Genomic DNA, 24,711 nt, shown 5'->3' on the forward strand with positions numbered 1-24,711 from the left:
GCCACTTTAAAGAATCACACAATAAATATTTGTCAATGTTTTTACAAGTGATTAAAGTGATTTCTTCAACGCTGAGAACAATAACACACAAAACTCTTAAACTGACAGTCACTGTGAGCCGGAAGTACTTCTTCTTCCGGGTGTGGTCACGTGCTAGCGTCCAGCGCCTTGCCGGTTCTCATGCTGGTTGTTGGCGGCTGCACTGAGCGATGGCAGCCGGCGGGAGTAGCTTCATCCGCCTGCGGCTGAGCTTCGACTACCCTCCGCCCGCCGCCGTGGGCTGCCGGCTGTGCTGGCTGCTGGTGGACCTGAACTCCTGCCGGGTGGTGGCCGACCTGGAGAGCCTCATCCGGGACAAGTTCGAGTTCAGCCGCGGCAGCATCCTCAGCCTCTTCATCCAGGACTGCTACCTGCCGCACACCGAGAGCGTGCTGGTGGTGCGGGACAACGACAGCGTCAGGTAGGACTGCTGCCCCGGAGACCCCCCCACCCCCCGGCTTGTTTCTGCCCCTGCTACCCCCTTCAGTATGGTTTCTGCCCCTGGTACCCCCCTTCAGTGTGGTTTCTGCCCCTGGTACCCGCTTCAGTATAGTTTCTGCCCCTGGTACCCCCTTCAGTATAGTTTCTGCCCCTGCTACCCCCTTCAGTATGGTTTCTGCCCCTGGTACCTCCTTCAGTATAGTTTCTGCCCCTGCTACCCCCTTCAGTATGGTTTCTGCCCCTGGTACCCTCTCCAGTCTAGTTTCTACCTTTGTTACGTCCCCCCCCCCCCCCCCCCCCCCCCACACACACTCTAGTTTCTGCCCCTGTTACCCCTTCCAGTCTAGTTTCTACCCCCCTTACCCCCTCCAGTCTAGTTTCTACCTTTGTTACCCCCCCCCCCCCCCCAGTCTAGTTTATATCCCCGTTACCCCCTCCAGTGTAGTTTCTACCCCCCTTACCCCCTCCAGTCTAGTTTCTACCTTTGTTACCCCCCCCGCCCCCAGTCTAGTTTATATCCCCGTTACCCCCTCCAGTGTAGTTTATACCCCCGTTACCCCTTCAGTCAAGTTTATACCCCCGTTACCTTCCTGTCTAGTTTCTGCCCCCATTGCCCCCTACAGTGTAGTTTCTACCCCTGTTACCCCCTCCAGAGTAGTTTCTACCCTTGTTACCTCCCAGTCTAGTTTCTACTCCTGGTACCCCCCCCCCCCCCAGTCTTGTTTCTACCCCTGTTACCCACCCAGACTGTGTGTTCCCATCGATCTGTCCAGTCAAGAGTGATAAGGTGTGTGTGTGTGTGTGTGTGTGTGTGTGTGTGTGTGTGTGTGTGTGTGTGTGTGTGTGTGTGTGTGTGTGTGTGTGTGTGTGTGTGTGTGTGTGTGTGTGTGTGTGTGTGTGTGTCAGAGTGAAGGTGGACTGTGTGTCTCAGGTCAACGGTCTCGCCAGTCGTCCGGCTCCAGACGGCGTCAAGCACAGGAAGAGGAAGTTGGTGGTAGAGGAGGAAGACGGCGGCGCAGCGGCGAGGAAGAAGAAGAAGAAGAGAAGCAAAAGGAAGGAGGAGGATGAAGGACAAGACGCTACGGGGCCGCCGGGACGAGACGGCAACAAGGAGTCGCCAGCAAAAAGCCCCAAGAAGAAGAAGAAGAAGAAGAAGATCTGCCCCCCCGCCTCCCCCAGACCCCCCCCAGCTGGAGGCCTCCAGAGTCCACGACCTCAGAGACCTGAGGTGAAGGCAGGACGCCCTCCCCCTCCTCCTCCCTCCTCTTTGTCCTCCTCTTCCTCTTCATCCTCTGATGATGAGTCCACCAGGACTAAACCCCCACCCCCCACTGCCCGCCCGACCCCCCCACGCACATCTGAGCCTGTGCAGTCCTCAGACTCTTCACACAAACGGACCGCTGCCGGCCCCCCCCCTCAGCTCCCAGACCCCCCAGGAGGAGGAAGAGGAGGAGATCCAGCTGGTCATCCACCCCCCCAAGCAGCAGCCGTGGCGAGGTGGAGGTAGGGGGGGCAGCAGGGGCGGGCGCTTCGAGTCCAGAGCCAAGCGGCCTTCATCTGAGCCTGAGACCCAGACCCCGACCCCGACCCCGGAGGTCCTCCGGGTAGGTCTGCATGGAACACACACACACACACACACACACACACACACACACACACACACACGTGGGTGGAGAGTGTCGGTCCTAAGAAAGAAGCATCAGGATGAATCACATTAACGCTAACGTTTATAAGTTTGAATTTATTTTTTTTACCTTTTTAACTTTTTAATTTTTCCACTTTGAGATTGTTTTGAACGTGAAGTTATAAACGTATTATTATTATTATTATTATTATTATTATTATTATTATTATTTTTATTATTATTATTATAATTAAAGCTGCAGGACTTCAGGTAAAGACCTGATGTTGCTGCCTGTTGCCATAACGACAGTTTGTGATGAATACGAGCCTTTGTTCAGAGGAAGTCTTGTTCTTTCTCTCGTCTCTGGTTTGTTCAGACTTCTTCAACTAGTGTTGATGAAATAAACCTTCCCAGCTTGTCTAAATGTTGTTTTGTTTTGTTTTTAAATTCAGTCAGGGTGGAAATATTCCTTCGGCTCAGGTTTCATGTGAACGTGTTTCTTTAAGAGTCTCAGACGTGGTTCCTTTCCTCAGACGTTCCAGTTTCAATCGTCTCGTCAAGCTGAGGTGAACTAAATGTGTTCATGTTGTGTTTCTCTCCAGAATGGAGCTCACAAACAGGACTACACCTTAATGCCCCTCCTAGCTGCACCCCCCCAGGTGGGGCAGAAGATCGCCTTCAAGGTGAGAATGTGTGTGTGTGTGTGTGTGTGTGTGTGTGTGTGTGTGTGTGTGTGTGTGTGTGTGTGTGTGTGTGTGTGTGTGTGTGTGTGTGTGTGTGTGTGTGTGTGTGTGTGTGTGTGTGTGTGTGTGTGTGTGTGTGTGTGTGTGTGTGTGTGTGTGTGTGCTCTAGAAAATGTATGAATTTGGGCCAAAACCCGCCATATTTTTCAAAATGGCCGACTCCCTGTTGCGGTTTCAGTATGTGTTAAAGGCTTCGTTCACGCTGCAGGGAATATCGACCCAATTCAGATTTTTCTTTGTCACAGTGACTCGTGTCCGGCCTGTTAGGTGGCCACGTCAAAACTCCAATTCTGACCGTTTCACCTCAGACCCAGGCCTCGCTCTGTGCCGTACCCATTCAGATATTTTTCTCCGTGCGACTGCGTCATCGCTGTCGTGTGACTGACGTCACGGAGAAGTGCCGGAGGAGGCGGCTCTGCCAAAATGTTAAAAGCCGTGCTCTCCCCTTTCTTCCTCATGTCTAGATTCTGTCGGCTCGTATTTAAAAACCACTGGATCAACTCACTGACCAGGGTTGCCAGATCTGGCGGGTGTCCCCCAATTGGGGATCCAAACTCTCTCACCTTTCAACTGTTTATTTCGTGCATTTGTGTGTTTCTGCCGTGTTCTTTATCACACGTGGTTTTAACAGGATTCCTCTACTATTATAGAGGCCTGTGAGTGAGTCACAACTGGCAACCCTGGTGCTGACCAGCGCGTCATCCATAGTTACGTCTGTCACCTCTGCGGTCCGGAGCCTGAACACATGGTGTGGGTTCTCACGCTCACACGGCTGATAGTCTGATAGAGGTCGTGTGTACAATGTAAAGAACGATCCCAGTAAAGGAACTGGGATTGAGCATCAGAACCAGTGAGAATTCTTTGTGCGTCTTGTCATGTCTCAGTTGTGTACCGGATTTCATAGATGTATGTTAAAACGCCATGCGGTTGCTTGGTTTTCAAAATATTGCAGGTGGCGCTGTTGAGCCATTTTGCCAATGACGTGTATTTCCCACTAACCATCAAAGTTTTTGGCGGGTCTGATGTGTGTGTGCAATAATAATAATAATAATAATAATAATATGAGCACTTTCTTCTGTGTGTGCAGCTGCTGGAGCTCACTGAAAACTACACACCAGAAGTATCGGAGTACAAGGTGAGGTGTGTGTGTGTGTGTGCGTCCGTCCGTCCCCCCCCCCCCCCCCCCCCCCCCGGATAGTGCCAGTGTTGACTATTGTCCTCCTGCTGTGTTGTTGTTGTTGTTGTTGTTGTTGTTGTTTATGACGAGCTGCTCTTGGCTCCTGCTCGTTGCTTTCAGGAGGGGAAGATCATGAGCTTTGACCTGACGACCAAACAGATCGAGGTGGAGCTCCTGGCAGCTTCTCAAGGTAACGTCACTGAAACGTCCCTCGTCCCGCTCGCCGTGTCTCACTCCGTCTAATGAAGTGTGAGCGCAAGCCGAGGAGGTGCACGTTTACCTGCGGATGTGGATCACACTGAGGAATGTTGGCTTGTCGTGGTTCTTCAGGTCCGTCAGAGCCGGGGAAGTTCGACCTGGTCTACCAGAACCCGGACGGCTCAGAACGAGTGGAGTACGTCCTGTCCAGAGGATCACGGGTAAGACCTGCTCTTGTCTGACTGATTCCAGAGTATCTGCTGCTTAAAGTTACTCTACCCGAAGAAAGTACCGCCACCTGCAGTGTGATCAGAAGTTCACTACCTCCTTCACTGTTCCGTTACTCTCTTCATCAGACCGCCACTCTCCAGAACACAGATAATTATAGTTCATGAGGTTTTCAGTCCCAGGAGGAGGAAGAGCCGACGTAAAGAAACTAAAGGTTGAATGATTTGGATGCAAAATAAACTTCCTTTTATTCACAATAAGTGAAATCTTCAGACTGTAAAGCAGTTTAAGGGACGTGCACACGTTTTCTCTTTGGCACCAGTGTCAAACAGAATACTGGACATGCATGACGACGTAATATCTTCAAAATAAGAGCAGTTTCAACATAATGACAATTTTATAGGATGTGTCCTCCTGGACTGGTGCAAGAAAAAGTCTTTTAGTGCTGCTGCAGCTGCAAATATAACAATGAGTCGACTATCTCTATTTACACCGTCACCTCACACACAGTTCCTCCTCCGCCTTACCCGTCTTGACTCTGCTCACTATTGATGCTTTTCCACTACGTGTTAGTACCCGCTACGAGGTACCTTCCTGGTACCTGCACCGCCGAGGTTCCAAGCGAACTAAGTCGAGTAGAACTCATGACGTCAGCAGACGGCAGGCTGCTGTTTGGCCGTCACGACAGATGAGTCAGGAGGCGGGTCGTTCACTTCGTCATTTTTTAAAACCCGATCACAACAAAACGCTCACAAACGGAGAGAGAAGCAGAGGAATCCACCCTGTGGAGCAGCGGCCATGTGCAGGCGTTTCTTTGTCTGGGGGCCGACCGGAGGAGTCAGACAGAGAGACCCGCTACAAGTATCAGGTGTCTTGGATTAACTGGTTTCCCTGCTACCTGGTGACCGGCGTCCTCCAGCTTCCCCTTTTCACAGCAGAGGTTAAAAACCTGAACAAAATCCATAGCTGCCCTGGCGAACGCCGTTTAACCGCATTTCCATTAAAGTTTAAAGTACCGTACAGTTTGTTTGTTTTATTTTGACATCAGCTGCTGCTAATGGCTGGTGGCAGAAGTCACCAGTTAACACGGGCACCAGTGGAACCGAAACACTGGATAGTGAAGCACGATCATAACGATCTACATTTTGTGACATTATTAATAAACATATGAAAATTTTTACTATTTATATTATTATTTGAGCTGATATCCAATGGACGTTCGCTTCGCATCATATCGGGGGTGATTCGCTGTACATGACGGGGAAAAGCTCCGATGACTCCGCCCATGCTGTGATGGTACTATGTTGTAATGGAAAACCACCGAGGCTGAGTGGAGTAGAGGCAAGGCGAGTAAGGCTGAGTGGGAGCTTGTGGAAAAGCGCCTTATTTGTCTGCAAACCCGGGGCGGGGCCACGGGAGCAGCCTGCTCAGAGGGGTGGAGGTGAGGCTGTTGGTGGAGGTGAGGCTGCAGGTTGGGGTGAGGCTGCAGGTGGATGTGAGGCTGCAGGTGGATGTGAGGCAGCAGGTGGATGTGAGGCAGCAGGTGGATGTGAGGCTGCAGGTGGAGGTGAGGCTGGCAGACAAGAAACAGGGAAACCTAGCGACTCTTAGAATTAATATTTTAACGCCAAAAGCGTCTTTGTTCTTCAGCTGCAGCATCCGATCATTTTCTTTTGTAGTTTTTTTTTTTTTTTTTTTTTTTTTTAAACGTCACTCTTGTAGATTTTCTTACTTTTAATTCTATTTTCGACCGTTCTATTGTCGGTTTTTTGAACTGGACTTGCAGGGAAACCCCGCACAAGAATTCCTCTGAGACCAAACTGTCGGTTTATGTGTACAAGTGGAGAATTTAATTCTTCATAAAACTTAATCCATAGAAATGATGTTCTGAGAGATGCAGCGCGGGAGCAGTTCAGAGGGAAACTCTGGCTGCTGACTGATCTAATGCGTGTTAATCAATCCACTACCACATAATCAATCACTGCACCAGAAACTGGACTCGTGTTCACTTTAAGGTGAGATGGGTTTTCCTGCTTTGGCCTGTTCGCTGATGGGAACTGATCTTTTCCCCACAGGTGACGGAGCAGTGGGAGACTCTGCTTGAACCGAGGCTGATCATCTGATAATTCCTCCGCCTGGAAATAATCCACACATGAACATAGACGCTGAACATTTTAAACTTAGTTTTATACCTGCAGTTTTGTTTTTGATATGCTGCTCGAGGTGGACGCCGCTTTTATGTGTTTGTACAGTGACGAGTTTCTGATCATAATAAACATGTTTAATCTAATGTAATGGTGATTAATCTGCTTTAACCAACACTTCTGTGAGCCCATCATGTGCTTTTTGAAAAGCAAAATAAAAACTGTACTGGAGTGAAAGATGTCCAAGACAACCGGATCAGTTTGAGGGTTCCATCTCCACAACTGACCCCACAACACCCCACCACCTCCAGAGCGCCATACTGTAGCCGCCCACCAGTTGGTGAAAGACGTGTCCCCAGAGAAGAATGGTTGGTTAGTTAGTGGATTAATAAAGTACGATTCATTACTCAGAAGAGGTCAAAGCAGCGATCACCAGAGTTTGAACACACAGAGGAACACTGCAGACCGTGTGTGTGTGTGTGTGTGTGTGTGTGTGTGTGTGTGTGTGTGTGTACATTTAGGACTTCAGGAATGAGTTTGAGATGATGAAATAATCCAAACCGTTTCAGTGCTCAGACTCTATTAATAATAATTATTTGCATTACAAATAACACAGAATACTGCAAATATTATTGCTACTATATGTATTTTTCCCCATCTGGGGCTGCTGTACTCCTATATGTGTGTATAGTCTGCAGGACTGCCTTTTCTCACCTGCGTAATGTTTCTAAAATCAGGATCATGTTGACTCAGAGATACGCTGAAAAACTAATCCCAGCATCTGTTCCTTCCAGAGTAGATTATTTTAACTCCCTATTATCAGGGTGAAACAATAACTGTTTATAAAGTCTCAACTGATCCAAAGTTCTGCAGCGAGAGTCCTGACAGGAACCAGCAGGAGAGATCACATCACTACAATATGAGCTTCTCTTCAGTGGATTCATGTTAAATCTAGAAGAGAATTTAAAATCCTTCTTTTAACCTATAAAGCTCTTAACAACCAGGTTCCCTCATAGCTTAAGGAACTGTCGGTCCCATATCACCCAGAAGAACACTTGGTTCTCAGAGTTCTGCCCCCTGGAGGTTCCTAGGTTTTCTAAATTAGATTGGAGGCAGAGGTTTCAGCTCTCAGGTTCCTCTCATGAGGAACCAGATCCTAGTTTCAGTTATGGAGGCTGACACAGTCTCTTTAAGGTCAGGCTCAAGACTTTTCTATTTAATAAATCCTACAGTTCGAGCTGCTGCAGGAGACACTGGACCATTTTCTAGTGAAGCTGCTGGAGGTTTGGACTGACGGAGGACCCACACTGAGCTTCTTCCTTTGTCACTCTCCATGTTTCACTATAACATGTCACTAACATTTTGTCTCTCTAATAATAATAATAAGAATAAGAAGAATTCCTTGCATCACTCTAAAACAGTTCAGTGGAGTCCATCAAAATGAAAAATCCATTAAAAAAAATAGTCCATAATAATAATGATGATAATAATAGTCAGTAATTGCTTTATTTTCAAAGCTGATTTTGATTTAATTTAATTATTGTTCAGAAAACGATGTTCGTTTATTTATTTATTTTTTTAAATTAAAGTTCAGCGATAATTCCTATTTTAATGTTATTTATTTGAAAATGCCCTGAGCAGGATAAAACGGTATGTAGGATGGAGGGATGGTTTAATATCTATTTAATCAAATATTGTCTCTGGATTATGACCGGATCCACTCAGGACGTCTCTCTTCGGCGGGAGCGTGCTGACGTCACACACGGGGCGCGTGGCGCCCACCTGGATTATTAATGAGCTCCTGTCGCGTGACGCAGTGCCTCGTGCTCGGATCGTCAGCGCTCGGTGGTTTCCGTCAGTGCTCGGCGGCCCGGTGTTCGGCGGTGTGATGGTGGCGTTCGGAGCGGCCGTGTGTGAGAGCGAGCTGGAATAAGGCGTCCCTGATGGAGGGCCTCGCGCCGCCGCACCGCGAACACATCCTAACGTTCGTCAACAGACTGAAGGAGGTTTTCGACGTCTGCGACCAGGATGCGGACGGTTTCATCCGGGTGGAGCAGCTGGTGGACCTCGGTCTGCGCTTCGGTCAAGGAGAGGAGGTGAGAGGATGGAGGGAGAGAGAGAGAGAGAGAGAGAGAGAGAGAGAGAGAGAGAGAGAGAGAGAGAGAGAGAGAGAGAGAGAGAGAGAACATCAGGCATCATCCAACATCTCAACACTCAATCTGAAAACATCTGGATTAAACACACTGCAGGCCCGTGTGTGTGTGTGTGTGTGCGTGTGTGTGTGTGTGTGTGCGCGCGCGCGCGCGCGCGATATGACAAAAACACCGATGTGAAGCCTGTTTAACATTTATTGTAGAATATGATAAATGGCAGAATTCACCCATGAGCCTTTGCAGTTCAATAATTCATAATGAGTGTGATCACGTGACGTCAGTGAAAAATAATAAGGGTGAGAAACCTCCGCAGGACCTGAGAGAAGGAGAGCAACACCGTTATTATACAGTTATAAAGAGAGCGCAGACTGAATGAATGTTCACACATTCCCATCATCAGGATCCCGGGACCTCAGACAGCAGCTGAGCTCTGGAACACTGGAACCACAAAGGTCTTTAAATTATTCAGAGACACAAACGTCTGGGCTCAGTTCTACTTATAAAGACAGACCCACACGACCAGTACTAATGATATGACCAAGAGTGACTCCAAGAAGCATGTTTGTGTTGTTGTTGTTGTGTTTCTGATGCGCAGTGACTCATGCTGGTTTGTATTCATGGTTTAAACCTACGACAGTCCACTGTCCTTCTCACAGCTCTGAGAGTCACATGATGACTGAAAGCTCTTTTTTTTTTTACTTCCAACAGTCTTTCTACCAAATCAGGTCATACGTTCACTGAAACAGGTCCTGCACAAGGTCTCAAAATAAAATAAACAAAACTGTGATACTGACATAGAGACAAGATGTACAAGAATAAGGATGGATTCTACACCCTGATGGAGGAGTAGATTTTGTATTTTACTTTTGTTTACTCCGGTCATCTACCATGCTTATGAATACAATTACTCCAACATGTTTAAAATCACCTTTTAAATAAGGTCAGAGAAAAAAAGTAGCAGTACATATTCCAAAGGATGTTTCTTTTTTCCCATATTAATTTTTTTTTTTAATTAATTGATTTCAGACATGTCAAACACAAGCACATATATACATACATATACATACATATACATATATAAACCCCATTGTTGATCATCTACAAAAAGAATTACGTTTGTTTTTTATGAAAATATATTTACAGTAAATCATATCCAAGAGTACCCACACCTAAAATTACTGATATACAAACACAAGTCGTATTTCTAGTCTGACATGCCTTTTTTAATCTTTAAACTTTTTTAATCCGACCCCTTCTCCAACACTCCATAGTCACATTTTATGGTAATTAGTGTTGTCCCGATACCAATTTTGTGTCCCGATACCCGGTTGCTTAGTATCGGCCCATACCGATACTTGCAAATACCGATACTTTGCCTGTACCGCAGTGTTTTAAAAAAGATATGGCCTGTTTTTCTTCCAATTTTTAAGAACTGCATACTCACTTGGTTGTATAAATCATTACTATCATGGCTTCATCTGGCTGCTTAAACCTTTGTGAAACAGGAAAAAAACACCAACACAGTAAATGTAGGACAACTTTTTTATTTCCTAGCTGGTACGGGTGGAACTGAAAAAACAATAAACTTTTCTCAAACCTGAGTTTTAGCTCACAAATGCCAAAAAATGCAATAAGTGCAATATCCATGTTCTGGTAAATACATGTAAAGCAGTACTGCAACCGCAGTTTAATTTAAATTAAAATAACAAATAATATAGAGATGAGGCTTTCCTTGGCAATGCACTGACTACGTCACCGTACATGGATCAGGAGTCGGGGCAGCAGTGAGTGAGAGTCGGGAGAGAGAAAAACACACGGCGCTGCATATCGCCGAGTTAATAGTTCGTACCTGCCGATACCGATACCAGCTTTTAGTGTGGTATCGGCCCCCACTCCCGATACTGGTATCGGTATCGGCACAACACTAAAGATAATCCTTCTGTATTAGAAATATATAGTTTTGTTTATGTAAATATATAGAGTAATAAGGTCATTTAATATAAATTACATACATACACACATATGTATATACATATATACACACATACTTCCATACGTACTGTATAGACATCCTAGGATTGAGTGAGCAGAAGCCGGTCAGTTCCTATTTGAACCTCAGTGAGTTTGAAGTTGACGGTTGTACTTGTGACTGTGCAGGTAGAAGTGAAGGATGATGGGAGGAGTCCATGGACCGTCTCTCAGTGAAGATAACCAGTGAAGCAAAGTGCAGTAGAGTTACAGTAGAGAGCGACTACATCCTGACTGTTCTGCTCAGAGATGAACTGCTGGTTCTAATGGACCAGAGGTCAGAGCTGAAATGACTGTTACTGTGAACCATGGAGACACTTGTGACAGCAGTGAACAGTTTGTCAGTCGTGATCTTTGCATTGACATGAAAGAAAAAGAAAGTTTATGTAGAAGGTGGGTGGTTGGATGGAGTAGGAGTATGAATCTTTGAATCAATCTTGTATTTTATTTTGAAGTGCATCAAACATTTTCATGGAAAACGGTTGAGAATAATCCAAAATAATCAGCAAAATGTGAATAAACCAATATTTCTATCACGTCTCAAAGACGTCTCTGAATCGTGGCGACGTTTCATCTACTGAAGTTATTGAAGCAAACCGCAGTTCTTCATCATCGTCCTGCTGTATCTCTGAGCGATAAAGAGGTTAATATTAATATCACACGCTGCATACAACATAGAACATAAATCACATCCTCCCATATTGAAAAGTTCATCTGGATATAAAGGAAATGAGTTTTACTTCTCTGGACGAATGAGTCAAAGTCTTTTGAGACGTTTTCTCCTCAGAAGCTCTAAAGATCAAACCACGGACAGCTCAGGCCTTTAAATGGAACTGATCGTTGTTATTATTATTGATCCGCACTGTGCAGGTACATTTATCTATATAGTGGAGGAATGTTTATTTATAACTGTGTGAAGCAGATTCTTCATCTGCTATAATTGAAAGCCATGCGGTGGTTTCTCCCACATCAAGGCTCCAGATCATCCTGGATTAAGCGTTGTGACGTGTGATCAGCCGCTCTGCAGAGGGAGCGCTGAACGACGGAGGAATGTGACGGAGCGTCGGATGAGGCTCCTTCCTCCTTGGATCTGCTTTGACTCTGATTTAAAAACATCCGGGGGTTTTCCTTCACGTTGGCTTGACTCTCGGGACACATCATACCAAAAATAAAATGAAGCTGCTTCATCATCGTGGGCCTGAGTGCGTCGCTCCCCTCGGATCTGTGCTCTTTGTCGCCATGGCGACCGGATCTCTGCCACCAGCCAATGAGCAGAGCGGTTGGGGTTGATTGTTTGTTATCGAGAAGCTGTGCCGAGCTGTAAGAAGCAGCCAGTGAGCCGGAGCTCTGCAGGAGCTTCGGATTTACATTTCATTTCTGTTTCATTCCAGCAGCTTCTTTTTCAGGGTCATTTACACACGACCACATCCAGGAAACTCAACAAATTCTACTACGGTTAAAAAATTATTCATCATCAATTTGTTTTGTCCAGAATTTACCCCCCAAAAACTCTGATTTCCCCAATCAATAAGTAGATTAGTACTACAACTACGTCCTTATCACAATATCTGTGATGAATGATGATTCCACTGTACAGTAAATAAATAAATAAATAAATAAATAAATAAATGAATGAATGAATGAATGAATGAATAAATAAATAAATGAATAAATGAATAAATAAATGAATGAATGAATGAATGGATAGATAAATAAATAAGTAAGTAAGTAACATTCACCAGCTTTGAAAGCCCACAGCTGAGACCAGGTCTGATCATGTCTTCAGGGTCACTGAGACAAACCAGGTTAGTGAACTTTGTATTTTTCTTCCGCAGGTGAAGAAGCTGACGAGTTACCTGGATCCAAACCGTCACGGAAAAATCAACTTCAAGGACTTTTGTCACGGAGTGTTTGCTATCAAAGGTGAGGAATACAGATTTGTTTATTGGTTATGGACATGTCAACACTGTGGTTGGACAGCGAACCGGCCTTCCACCTGGAGACCGGATGACCAGACACACCTGTAGTGCGCCGGAGGTCACCCGGTCCTCAGTCTGCGTCTCCAACATGGGGGCAGCTTGGTGACGCCCCTCTGCCCCTCGACTGACCTCATATTGTCTCTCCTTTCCTTGTGAGACACATCCGACTGTCGGACTGACTGGAGCCATATCCCCCCCCCCCCCCAGTCTGATGTGTTGGTGGTTTTCACATCTTGTATATTTCAGCTGATTCCTCTCTTCCTCCCTCGGCAGGTTGTGAGGACATCCTGAAGATGTCTGTCGGTCCTCGTGGTCTCGGCCAGTCGGCCGTCACCGACAACGGATATATTTACCAGGTATATTTTGGTGCTTTTGCTTATAATCCTCTGCTCTCACTCTTTATGGTAACAAGACATATTGCACTTTCAAAGTGTTTCCTCTACAATGTTTATGTGAGTTTATGTGTTTGTACTTTCTTAAAAGGCAGAAAAGTATTTTATGCCTTTTTGGACTTTCAACTGCAATTTCATTGTGTATGGCAGCATATACATAATAAAAGGATTGTGATTCTGATTCTGACTAAAATACTGATATAGAACAATCAGAATCCTTTACTGGACTGATGAAATCCTTTAAATACTCATAACCGACCTCCGCACGTTACGTCATCTGTGATCAGATCAGCATCACGTGTCTCTGAGGGGAATTAACAGTAAATCTGATCCATGCTGAACATTGTAGTACATTGTAGTACATTGTAGAACCTTGTAGTACAGGTCTGTGTGTCTCAGCTACAGATCAGACTGACTGTTCTTCTGTTGCTAAGCAACAGAATCGTTGGGGGAAGGGCGAAATAAAGGCGTGGCGTCGCCTGTGTGTATAATCATGTGTAATGTGAGGAATGTTTCCGTCTGAGTGTTTCTGGTTTGATGTGCAGGACGACGGATCGTCTTCATACGAGTTGAATCAGTCCAATCGGACGAGTTGATCAGGACCGAGTGTTTGAATGAATCCTGTTCATGTCGCTGAACCTCCGTCCACAGCTACGCCTCAAACTGCTGCAGTTCGTTCAGGAGCTCCAATCTGTGATCCAGATCGTAGTGAAACCTTCTGGTCAGGCCTCTGTGGTGAACAGTGATGGTAAACTGAGTAATCACAGTACCCGCGCTGAAAGTACTTCTGGGTAATGTGTGTAGAAAAGCCTTTGCTGTACTTTGCCGTACTGAACGCAGTAGTGTCGGGACGCCGTCACGTGTTAAACAAACACCTGACTTCAGTGTGTTGAAGCTGCTCTTTAGTTTCTAAAGAGGAAACATTGACCTTTCCATCCTTCAGTTTGGTGAAGCCAGTCGGGGACGTCATCAAATATTCATGTTTTGGAGGCTAACAGCGTCGCCATGGCGGCTGGCGAGGAAGCCGTTTGCCCCACGGTTTGTCCTGGTTCTGTCAAGTTGCCAGAGTTTTGGCAACAGGATCCGGAGCCGTGGTTCCAGCTTCACCTCGGTGGGATCCCACCTGAGGACACGGAGCTCCGTCATGTGGTCGCTGCGCTGGATTCATGGGATTGCTGCTTGATGACAGCAAGCTGTGTGGCGTCTCAGAGTCAAGCGCTGCACACCGCCCTGCTCCTTCTCCACGCAGGGAAACGCCCGCTAGTGGCAGTGAGCGCTGGGAACAAGGACCGGCCGATGTTCATGGAAGACACTTTGTCCGGACATACCGGCGCCCAGCGCAGCGTCCTACTGGCTTCTTACACCGACGTCACGAGCGGCAGAGCAGTGGCCGCCACTTTCTGCACCAGGTTCCTGACCGTGGTTCAGCGGCCCTCAGTTTGATGGGATTTAGTTTTTTTGGCCGCTGTGTCTGTGCTCATGGACGATTAGTGGACGTTACAAACCGCCGCTGGTTGATGCACTGCATGTGAAGCTGCTGGAAGCAAATGAACGCTCGACTCGACGCCTCCGTCTGGCTCCGTCGGGCTCCGTCTGGCTCCGTCCGCACCACCACGCCGTTTCATGTAACCGCATCGCTTTGGGATGTTTTGAAAACGAGTTCCAGAGTGGAGAAACAGCAAAACGCCACCTCGGCTTTGACGAGTGGACGGACATTTGCTGAAAATGATGATATCATCGCCCCACCTCTCGACCCGATAACCCCGCCTCCCTCTCCGTGATGTCACAGAACAACAAGATGCTAGTTGCTTCAATAAGGCCAGATGTTGGATTTCTCCAATTGGATTCTGTTTTTAGTATAATTCTGTGGCGGAGTTCCAGCTCCACCTACAGGCCTGGCCTATGTATTACATCGTTTTGATCCGTGTTCGTAGTGAAGCGTGAACGGAATTTGTTCTAAGAACGAGAAAACAGATCATTTTGTCTCATGTGGACAGAGACTCTGTCTCATATTTCCCGACTTTTGCACAGCTGAACATGTAGGACACCCTATGTCCCACTTCCTGTCTGAAAATGTAATTACTACTGATCAGATGCAGTTTGGACAAACAGCTGCTAAGATGAGAAGACGAACCGGAGCCTGTCCGGGATGTTTTCCACTCCTGTCGGGACGCCACCTGGCCGCTGAGGGAGAACATGCAGTTTTCTTTGCTGATGAAACAACACGTCTGTCACTTGTGACTGTACTGATCTGACAACCAGGTTCCACCAGAAGTATCCGTGCAGGTACTTAGTTCCTCCTGTAGTTCCATCCTGGGTTCGGGTCACCATCATTTCTGGACTATAAGTCTCTACTTTAACAAGCTTCATGCTGCCGATACATTTAGCCTCGTCACATCAGACCAAGGAAATCAGCGAACAGGTCAGAGTGGACTAATCAAACTACTTTCATTGGTCCGGTTGAATTACCGGTAAATCAAACGCACTCAGGCTCATTTCTTCAGATCAGCGCTCATTGGCCGGGTCTTAAGGAGCTGACAGCCCCGGGTGACGCGTTCAGGTGATGATGCTTTCTTTCTCCTCTCGTGTTCTTAAGCTTCACTTCTATCCTGTCTGTGTGCAGAACGGCGAGGCCAAGCTGGGCCCCCCCATCATCATGTGCACGCGGCCCTACCCGGAGTGCAGTTCGTACGGCGAGTGTGACATGGACAGCGGCGCGGAGAACAGCAGCAGCTCTGCCTCGTTGAAGCCGGCGCAGAAGGAAAGGTGAGTGAGCGGCGCGCCGGCAGCATTCTGTCCTCTGTGTTCCGTGTCCCACCGTCGTCCTCCTCCTCCAGGGAGGAGCAGTTTGAGGACTACGGCGAGGGCGAAGACGTGGAGTTCACTCCCAGCAGCCCCTGTCCTGAAGAAGACCCCCGGACCAACGGCTTCTCAGACTCCAGGTGTGTCTCACTGCTGGAATCACATGGATGAACGCACGCCTCGTATTTTCTCTACATGTCGGAGGAGATTGGTCAGAAAACAAGTCTGACCTTTCACCTTCATAAGTCAGCTTGTAAAGACGGCCATGACAGTTAAAACAGGATCAGCTCATACTTCTCATCTTCCTCATTGAGAGTTGTTTACATTTCTCTTTGCAAATCACACATTGAGTTTCAATGGTGAAATGATGAAGCTGGAATGAAGAGAGTGGAATGTTTGTGAATGTGGAAAACACAAGCTGCTCATCGCCCCCACACTTACTGATGTTTCTGCGTGTTGCTCTGCGGTGGTTTGGCTGCAGCGCTGGTCAGACTCCTCAGAGGATCCACCAGCTGTACAACAGCGAGCTGCTGGATATCTACTGTTCTCAGTGCTGCAAGAAGGTCAACCTGCTGAACGACCTGGAGGCTCGGCTCAGGAACCTCAAGGGCAACAGGTAGCGCGCGCACACACACACACACACGCATACACTAAACAAAACCAATTTTTAAAAAATTTTCACAAAATGTCTTTGACTAGTTTCAATTTCTCGTTATATTTATGTAAAATGTGTTAAGGTTGTTTCCACACCTTGTACTCCTTTGAGTATTACTGCTTCTACTGTGACTGATATAATGAGGCAAAAACAAATAAGAAGTCTCAAAATGACTAAATCAGTCGGACATAAGAATAAAAACTGCGGTGAGTTTATGTTCAATCATATTTGATTTCTAAAGCAACAAATACAACTCAAGTCATTTCAAGGAACTTTTACAGAGAAAAAAAGAACAATTCCACATGAAGCCGAGGAGACGGTGGGAAGTAAAACTCCTGCAGAACCAGACTCAGAGTTGATTATAAAAGTCCAAATGATTCACTGGATTGTTCATTTTCATCCACTAAACACAGGGACATTCTCAACCTGTTCAAACTGTAAACATAGGTCACTTCTCAGCGTCATCAGATTGTTTCTTTTCAAAAAGTTCCATGAGATTTTAACATGTTTTTGTGTGTGTTTGTTCATCATTGGAAGGGATGAAAGGTGCACAACATTTGCATTTATTTTCCCAGAACACATTGTGGATCAAGACGACAATTAAAAAGCCTTTTAATCCCCGAAACATTTGAAACTGTCAGCTCCATCAGACCATTTCTTTAATAAAACACAATTAACTTTCACAATTCTTACAAACTTATTTCACTGCATTTTAAATGATGAGTCAACTTCAACACTCTGCCAGATGCACAGTAAATCCAGAACAACACAAAAAGACATTGTGTAAAATATTTGGGAAGGAGATGAGTCTGCTCGGCTAACACTGCTTTATTTAACCAATATCGTGCTCACAAAACAACTCATCGAGTTTTCAATGGAAACAGTCCAGTGGATTATTGACATAACGAGGTGTGAAGTTGTGATAGCCAAATGAAGCTTCATGAAGCTTCATGAACCACTTTCTTTATTTCCAGACTCCACCAGATGGCGCTCTTTGTGTTAAGATAGAGGCTGAAGGCCTTGGCACAATGCAGTGTATTTTCAAACAGTTGTTCAACAGACAGCGCCATCTAGTGGCTTCAGAAAATAAAGAGAGTGGTTCACGAAGCTTCATTTGGCCTTCACTAGAAAAGTCTTCGGGTGCCAACTTAATATGTTTGGTTTGGGAGATTTTAGGCCATTGACAGAAAACCCAACCGCTATGTAGACATGTACAAGGCTTTGTAGTATTGTTGTTATTGATTTTATTTATTTAATAGTTTATTTGGAGAGGACAATGCACATCAATAGACACTCAGTACAGTTACTTTATGTAAATGTGCCAGATTTAGCCATGAGCTACTTTCCATCCGTCGTCCTCGTACATGTAAGACAACAACAATTATTTAAACACAAACAAACATGGACGTAGGGTATATACACTTTTTACAACCACCCCTACAATATAAACAAATTCCCCAACCTATGACATTTAATTGTTTTCTGAAAGTGAGTGACTGCTTTTTTTCTGCGTGTTTCAGTCCGAACAGGAAGATTTCCAGCACTGCGTTTGGCCGGTGAGTGAGCGCAAAGTTTAAAGCACAATGTCTGAATCAAAGCTGGATGTCGAGGTCACAGTCGGTTCTCTCTCTCTCTCTCCCTCTCTCCCTCTCTCTCTCTCTCTCTGTAACACAGTCAGCTGTTCCAGGCCAACCACAGTGTGTTTGGCTCCAGTCAGGGCAGCAGCACCGAGGACTTGTTCACTGACAGCATCGACTCCTGCGACCTGGACATCACCGAGAAGGTAAACACCGACACACGGCTGGAAAAACACCAGCAGGTCATGAGGCACAAACAACTTCCTGTTTGGAAATATTCATCCCAGCATGAAGCCTTAAGGACGACGTCTGTAGATTAAGAGGCTCATATCAGCGGACTTCTCAAACATATGTTGGTATAAAGACTCATCGGAGCTTTCAGAACCACCTGCACCCTTTCACTGGAGCCTCGTGGTTCTGTCGGTGGAGCGGGTTCATGTCCAGTCGAGAGGTTGAGGGTTCAATTCCCCATCTCACCTGAGCCTCAAACAGCAACATGTAATTCACAAGTGAAAAATACAAGTTTTTCCATCTTATCACCAGTGATCATGGCTGGTATTTTCTCTAACAAGACAACCCCACAATAACCTACCGTTTACCATCTAATGAATAATATCAACTTTTATTAATGAAATATCAGCAACACAACTGTATTATTATTATTATTATTAAAAAAAAATATATAATAATATTATTATTATTATTATTAATACTACTACTACTACTACTACTAATAATAATAATAATAATAATAACAACAAAGGTCTTACACTTGTAGATTTTTCTTTCCAGCTGCATGAGTTCTCATTCATGTTGTCATGTTGTTGGTCATGTGAAGCGTTGACAAGATGTCAGTTTGTATTTAGATGAGATCAGACTTTATTAATCCCATATGGGGAAATTCGGTGATCAAAGCAGCTTCACAAGGCACAAATACTACAAGTAAAGATCGTCAATATAGTGGCACACAAAAACACAAACTGTCAGTAGATAATTAGATAAATATATATGTATATATGACATGGAAATACAGGAGAACCAGATGGGGGGAAAAATACACATGGTAGCATAATATTTACAATATCAACAGTATTCAGTAAATATTGTTTTGTATTTGTAAATGACACAGTGAACTGCGTTCATGGTTAAAGTTTTCTGTGTGGAAAACAGGAAGAGCAGTTGTTTGTTTTTTGCTCTGATCAAATGAACAGAACAACGTCTCGATCACATGTGATGCATATTCATGCGTCTACAGTCCTCCTGCAGTGGCTCCATGAAGAGTTCACTAAATTATCTGGAAATGCACTTTTTTTTATCATATTTCTAATTTGATTAGTAAAAAAACTTTTAATTGTGACTCCTCTAACCAGACACTTTTCAGAAAGTTGATAGTTGGAGAGAGCCTTAGATGCATTTGGACACATCGTCAGTGATCGCACTCGAGTCCATCGGGTGTTTCAGGTCTTTCAACTTCGCCGAGGCGACCCGCCCGGGAGTGGACTTAATAGTTTGTCTAGTAAAATCTTCATCAGCTGCACAGTGGATTCACTCAGAACCATCACCCTGAGTACATTTTTTATTTTAGGTATGTTTCTCTGCAAAAACAGTAGCACAAATATAAGATATAAAAACTAAATTTGAGAAGAAAATTACCTAAAACTTGATAAGAATTCTTGAAATAAGATTTTTTTTTTTTTAAATCTAGATTCAGGATTATACCGAAAAAATCAACGACGAAGTAAATAACTTTTAAAACAAGTCAAATTTCCTGTCTTGTCTAAAAATATGATTTAAAATCTTGGCAAGTGCCAAATATCTTGCAGTGTTGATGCTGGATTAGCCATGTGTTTGATATGTGAGAGTACATTAAACCACAAATAATGGATGTAACTGATGAAATGACATAAAACAGCTAAAATACTAACTAAAGTGAAAAATGGCCAAAATATCTTAAACAACTGAAATGGAGTAAATGGCAAGAAGTGGCTAAATAGTATAAAACTGATAAAATGACTGCTACAAAAGTTAAAAAGTCTTAAATGACTCAAATTGATTAAACAGGTATAACATTCTAAATATGATGAAACAGCTAGAAATGCTGTAGTTTTATATATTTATTTATTTTTTACCTTTGTGATCTTTGACTTGATTCTGGGTTTCTCCTGTAGGTCAGCTATCTGGAGAAGAAAGTGACCGAGTTGGAAAGTGACTGCCTGGCCAACGGAGACCTGAAGTCCAAACTCAAGCAGGAGAACACACACCTGGTCCACAGGTAAACACCCGACACACACCTGGTCCACAGATAAACACCCAACACACACCTGGTCCACAGGTAAACACCCAACACACACCTGGTCCACAGGTAAACACCCGACACACACCTGGTCCACAGGTAAACACCCGACACACACCTGGTCCACAGGTTGGTAAACAACAGTTACAGTTTTCTCTCCATGATTTCTAGGAACCAGATTCTGTACGTTCCTGTTTTTCAGACAGAATCATGTTTCACTTATGAACCCTGTGTTGTTTTGTGCCACCAGTGTCTGAAATGCGTCTTTACATGATCTCCTGCAGTGTGTTCAGTGTGAAGCGTGTGAAGCTGCTCAGGTTGCTTTCAGAAAGACTTCAGCTGCTGTCAGCTTCAGAAACAGAGTCTCTGCGTGGTTGGGTTCAGTCAGTACTCGGAGCTCAGTAAAGAGGGACAGGACGTCAGTTTCTCCATGCCTCTGGTTAACAGACAGAAGCAGGAAGTGCTCCCACCAGAAAGATGAAGCTGCAGGACAGAGTCTGCGAGCGTTTCCGACAGGATGAAGCCCGAAGTTGATGAGGACCACACTGGGTGTCCCTGCTTCACTGCGTCATTGCTTTTGTCCCGACATCAAAGGTCGACATTTAAAAGGAATCGTTGTTTGGGTTGACTGCACGTTTGTTTTCCTCAGGATCCACGAACTGGAGGAGCAGGTGAGGGACACGGAGACGAAGGCCGATCAGAGTCTGGAGGAGGAGATGAAGAGGCACCGGGAGGCCTACAGTAAGATGGAGAGAGACAGAAACACAGAGATCGACCTGCTCTGCAACAGGTGAACACACCATCACCTCACATTAGAATTCAATTTTACACAATCGTGTGCACCTTCAGTAGTCGTGCGAGGTACGTTCAGAGTAGTGTTCAGTCTGTGTTTCACAGTGTTTGCATTTCAAACTCTCCTGACACGTGTGAACGCAGGATACAGCAGCTGGAAGATGAGAACGGAGAGATGAAGATAAACATGTGCAGGCTGAAGTCTCAGACCGAGAAACTGGACCAGGTGAGTGTGATCCTCATCCATTCATCACAGCTGAATCTACACAGGATTTAAGTATTAAAGTATTTAAAGGAAGCTCTCTCTGTCTCTCTGTCTCCGTAATTTGAGCTGAATAAGTAGAACTTAATTGAATATAAAAAGGATTTATTTTGTGTGTACAGGAGAAGCAGAGGATGACGGACAAGCTGGAGGACACCAGTCTGAGGCTGAACGACGAGATGGACCTGTACAGGAAGATCATGGACAAACTCTGGCACAACCGCCACGAGTTTAAGAAAGAGAAAGAGGCCATGCAGGAGGTGAGGAGCTCTTCTTTACTTTGGATGGTAGTTTAGAGAAAGTCAGATTGAGGAAACTTTGTTTTATGTTGTTGTTTTTTGAGTTGTGTCGTAGCTGCTGCTTTGGTCAGGTGTCGATTTCAATCAGACAGTAGAGTAAACTAAAGGTGAAATTAATAGAGATAAATGGAGTTTCCACTGTGGTCTGAAGATTAATCAAGGAACGGACACAAACGTTTGGCCGTTTATTAAGTGAAGGTTTTATTGCAGCTGATTGATGATCTGCGTCGGGAGCTGGAATATCTGCAACTGTTCAAGCTGGAAATGGAGCATCCTGGGCAAGGAAAAGGCCTGGCCGCCAAGACCCGGGAGATGGAAATGGAACATGAAGTGAAGAGACTGAAGCAGGTCATCACACGTTCATGTTTCACTGTGTCACACTGCACTTCTCTTCTGACGACGGTCTCACATGTTAAAGCATCAGAAGGAAGACGGAGCAGGACTTCAGTGCTCCGGCTCCACTTCTGCTTCATTCTAACGTCTTCCTCAAAGCTTCACTTCAGTCGTAACAGATAAAAGTAGAGCTGTGTTGTTAGACCTGTGCAGGATGAAAGACATTTCTTCGTTTAAAACGTTTAGAAATAAGTTAAAATAAGAACAAAAACAGATGATCTATTGCAGTGACCATGTCGCAACTCGGGTAAAACTATAAAATATGAATTTAATTATTCTGAAGACTGTGGAGGACAAAAACAGTGAAGAGTTAAAAGCGAAAGTGAAAAGTAGTCAAAAGTGAAGCAGCATTTAGGACTACATCTCAGTGTAGACTTTATTTTATTTAGTGTTAATGCATTAAAACAGGGTTGAGCATATTAAAAATAAAGCTGGAGTAGTTCATATGTATTTATTGCTTCAATTCAATGCTTTTGAAAAGTGGAATGTTTTTCTTGATTGGAGTCACGTCTTGTCGTGAAGGGGTGACTGATTGGTTGAGAGTCCAAAGTTTAATTTGAAAAATCAGCTTTCAAACAGATCGAGTGAAGATATCCAAACAGTAGTCCAAAAGGAAGGTTACAGAGACTAAAAATGATCAGTACACACGGAAACGCTCGGAAAACACAGGAAGAAACACTGGATGTCCTGACACCAAGGTACAAAGACTATCTGGCAACAGGAATGGGACGGAGTGAGCTTATATACATCAGGGAGGAGAAGACATGGGTGAAACACATCAGGCTGGAGAAGACATGGGTGAAACACATCAGGGACGAGAAGACATGGGTGAAACACATAAGGGACATGGGTGAAACACGTCAGAGAGGAGTCAGATAATGACACTGAGGGAAGGCAAACAGGAAGACAAGTGACCTGAAACAGATGAGACGTGAGTTTCAAACTAAAACTGGAACTTAACCAGGACTGGAGCAAGTCTTGACACTAAAACAACTTTAAATGAAATCAGCCGAAGTTTCTTAAACAACTCAAACAGCGAAAACAACCAACACCACGAAAACAAGTGAAACAGCCAACAACTGTTAGAAAGCAGACACTTATTACAAGAAAATACTAAATACTACTACGATAACTGACAATGGGAATAGAATGTTTTCAGTTTCTATTTGAAATGTTGTTCGAGTCATAAAAGCACCAGTTTTAGCACCGTTTATAAACTTCATATCAATAGATTGAGAGTTTGATTGAAAGTTTCTCTGCTGGTCATGAATGTTTGGATACTTCTGAATCAGCCCGAACTTACTGAACCCTGACTATCTTAACATTACTTAAAAACTATGACAAAAAAACCCACATATTTCAGTACAAAGTACCTTGAACCAATATTTTTAGTCGTTGATCGTAGGATCACATTCACTCACATTAATGTGGCGACGAACCTTGTGATGATGTGTGCGTGTGCGTGTGTGTGTGTCTGTGTGTGTGTGTGTGTGTGTGTGTGTGTGTGTGTGTGTGTGTGTGTGTGTGTGTGTGTGTGTTTTCAGGAGAACTACAAGCTGCGGGACCAGAACGACGACCTGAACGCTCAGATCCTCAGTCTGAGTCTGTACGAAGCTAAAAACCTGTTTTCCTGTCAGACCAAGGCTCAGTGTCTGGCAGCCGAGATCGACAACGCGTCCAGGGACGAGGTGAGTCCTTCAGCTGGACGGAGTGTTGGCGGACGTTCAGCTGGACTGCGGCGCTAACGTGTTCTTCCTCCTGTCCGCCTCAGCTGGTCGACGCCTTGAAGGAGCAGGAGGAGATCAACCTGCGTCTGAGGCAGTACATGGACAAAATCATTCTGGCCATCCTGGACCACAACCCCTCCATCCTGGAGATCAAGAATTAAACGCCACACACACTCATGTCGTCACGTCGCAGCCTGGTGTAAATGTGCTACTCACGCCACTATCGTACTTCAGTCCAACCTGCAGGGTGTGTTTTGAAGCTGAGGGGTTCTTCCACACCCACATCCAGGGAGCACGTGTGTTGTTGTGGAGCGGCTCCGCCATGTTTACCGCTGATGATGATGATGATGATGAGGATGATGATGATGATGATGATGATGATGATGATGATGATGTTGGCATGATGAGAGAATGTGGCGAAAAGATGTTTTTACACACGAACACCGCACTGCTCACCTCCGTTCTTGTTTCCACATTCACTGATTCGACTGTTGAACTCTGGTGCTTCACAGTTTTGTGCCAAAGCGTGATGCTTTTTCTGTGTGTGTGTGTGTGTGTGTGTGTGTGTGTGTGTGTGTGTGTGTGTGTGTGTGTGTGTGTGTCTGTGTGTGTGTGTGTGTGTGTGTGTGTGTGTCTGTGCCATTGTGTGAGGAAGCTTTTCGTTGTACGATGATACAAACATCAGTGTCACGTTTACAAGATTTAGTTCAGAACAGGCTAAAACCACCTTAAAGCTCATTAAGTATCAAGAAACAAGGCTAATGT

The 24,711-nt window shown here is 45.0% G+C and overlaps 2 protein-coding genes across 2 annotated transcripts; both read left to right on the plus strand.

Annotated features, from left to right (window-relative positions):
• The first annotated feature begins 182 nt into the window (after nt 1–182).
• coil (coilin p80) lies at nt 183–6,709 on the plus strand. The gene is given in 8 exon segments (XM_080487183.1): nt 183–460; nt 1,387–1,858; nt 1,860–2,084; nt 2,707–2,787; nt 3,935–3,982; nt 4,145–4,214; nt 4,355–4,443; nt 6,526–6,709. Coding segments are annotated over 8 exon segments (1,284 nt in total). The 5' UTR covers nt 183–209; the 3' UTR covers nt 6,574–6,709.
• A 1,643-nt stretch (nt 6,710–8,352) lies between these two features.
• rab11fip4a (RAB11 family interacting protein 4 (class II) a) lies at nt 8,353–24,385 on the plus strand. Its single transcript, XM_080487097.1, has 15 exons — nt 8,353–8,690; nt 12,611–12,698; nt 13,028–13,110; nt 15,770–15,912; nt 15,984–16,088; nt 16,430–16,564; nt 18,124–18,159; nt 18,278–18,386; nt 20,349–20,452; nt 21,123–21,263; nt 21,410–21,491; nt 21,650–21,787; nt 22,037–22,174; nt 23,764–23,907; nt 23,991–24,385. The coding sequence occupies exons 1-15, from the start codon at nt 8,538–8,540 to the stop codon at nt 24,105–24,107; spliced, it is 1,716 nt and encodes a 571-aa protein (XP_080343223.1). The 5' UTR covers nt 8,353–8,537; the 3' UTR covers nt 24,108–24,385.
• The last annotated feature ends 326 nt before the right edge of the window (nt 24,386–24,711 follow it).

This window comes from Lipophrys pholis (assembly GCF_963383615.2).
Source record: "Lipophrys pholis genome assembly, chromosome: 19".
Classification (NCBI taxonomy): domain Eukaryota; kingdom Metazoa; phylum Chordata; class Actinopteri; order Blenniiformes; family Blenniidae; genus Lipophrys; species Lipophrys pholis.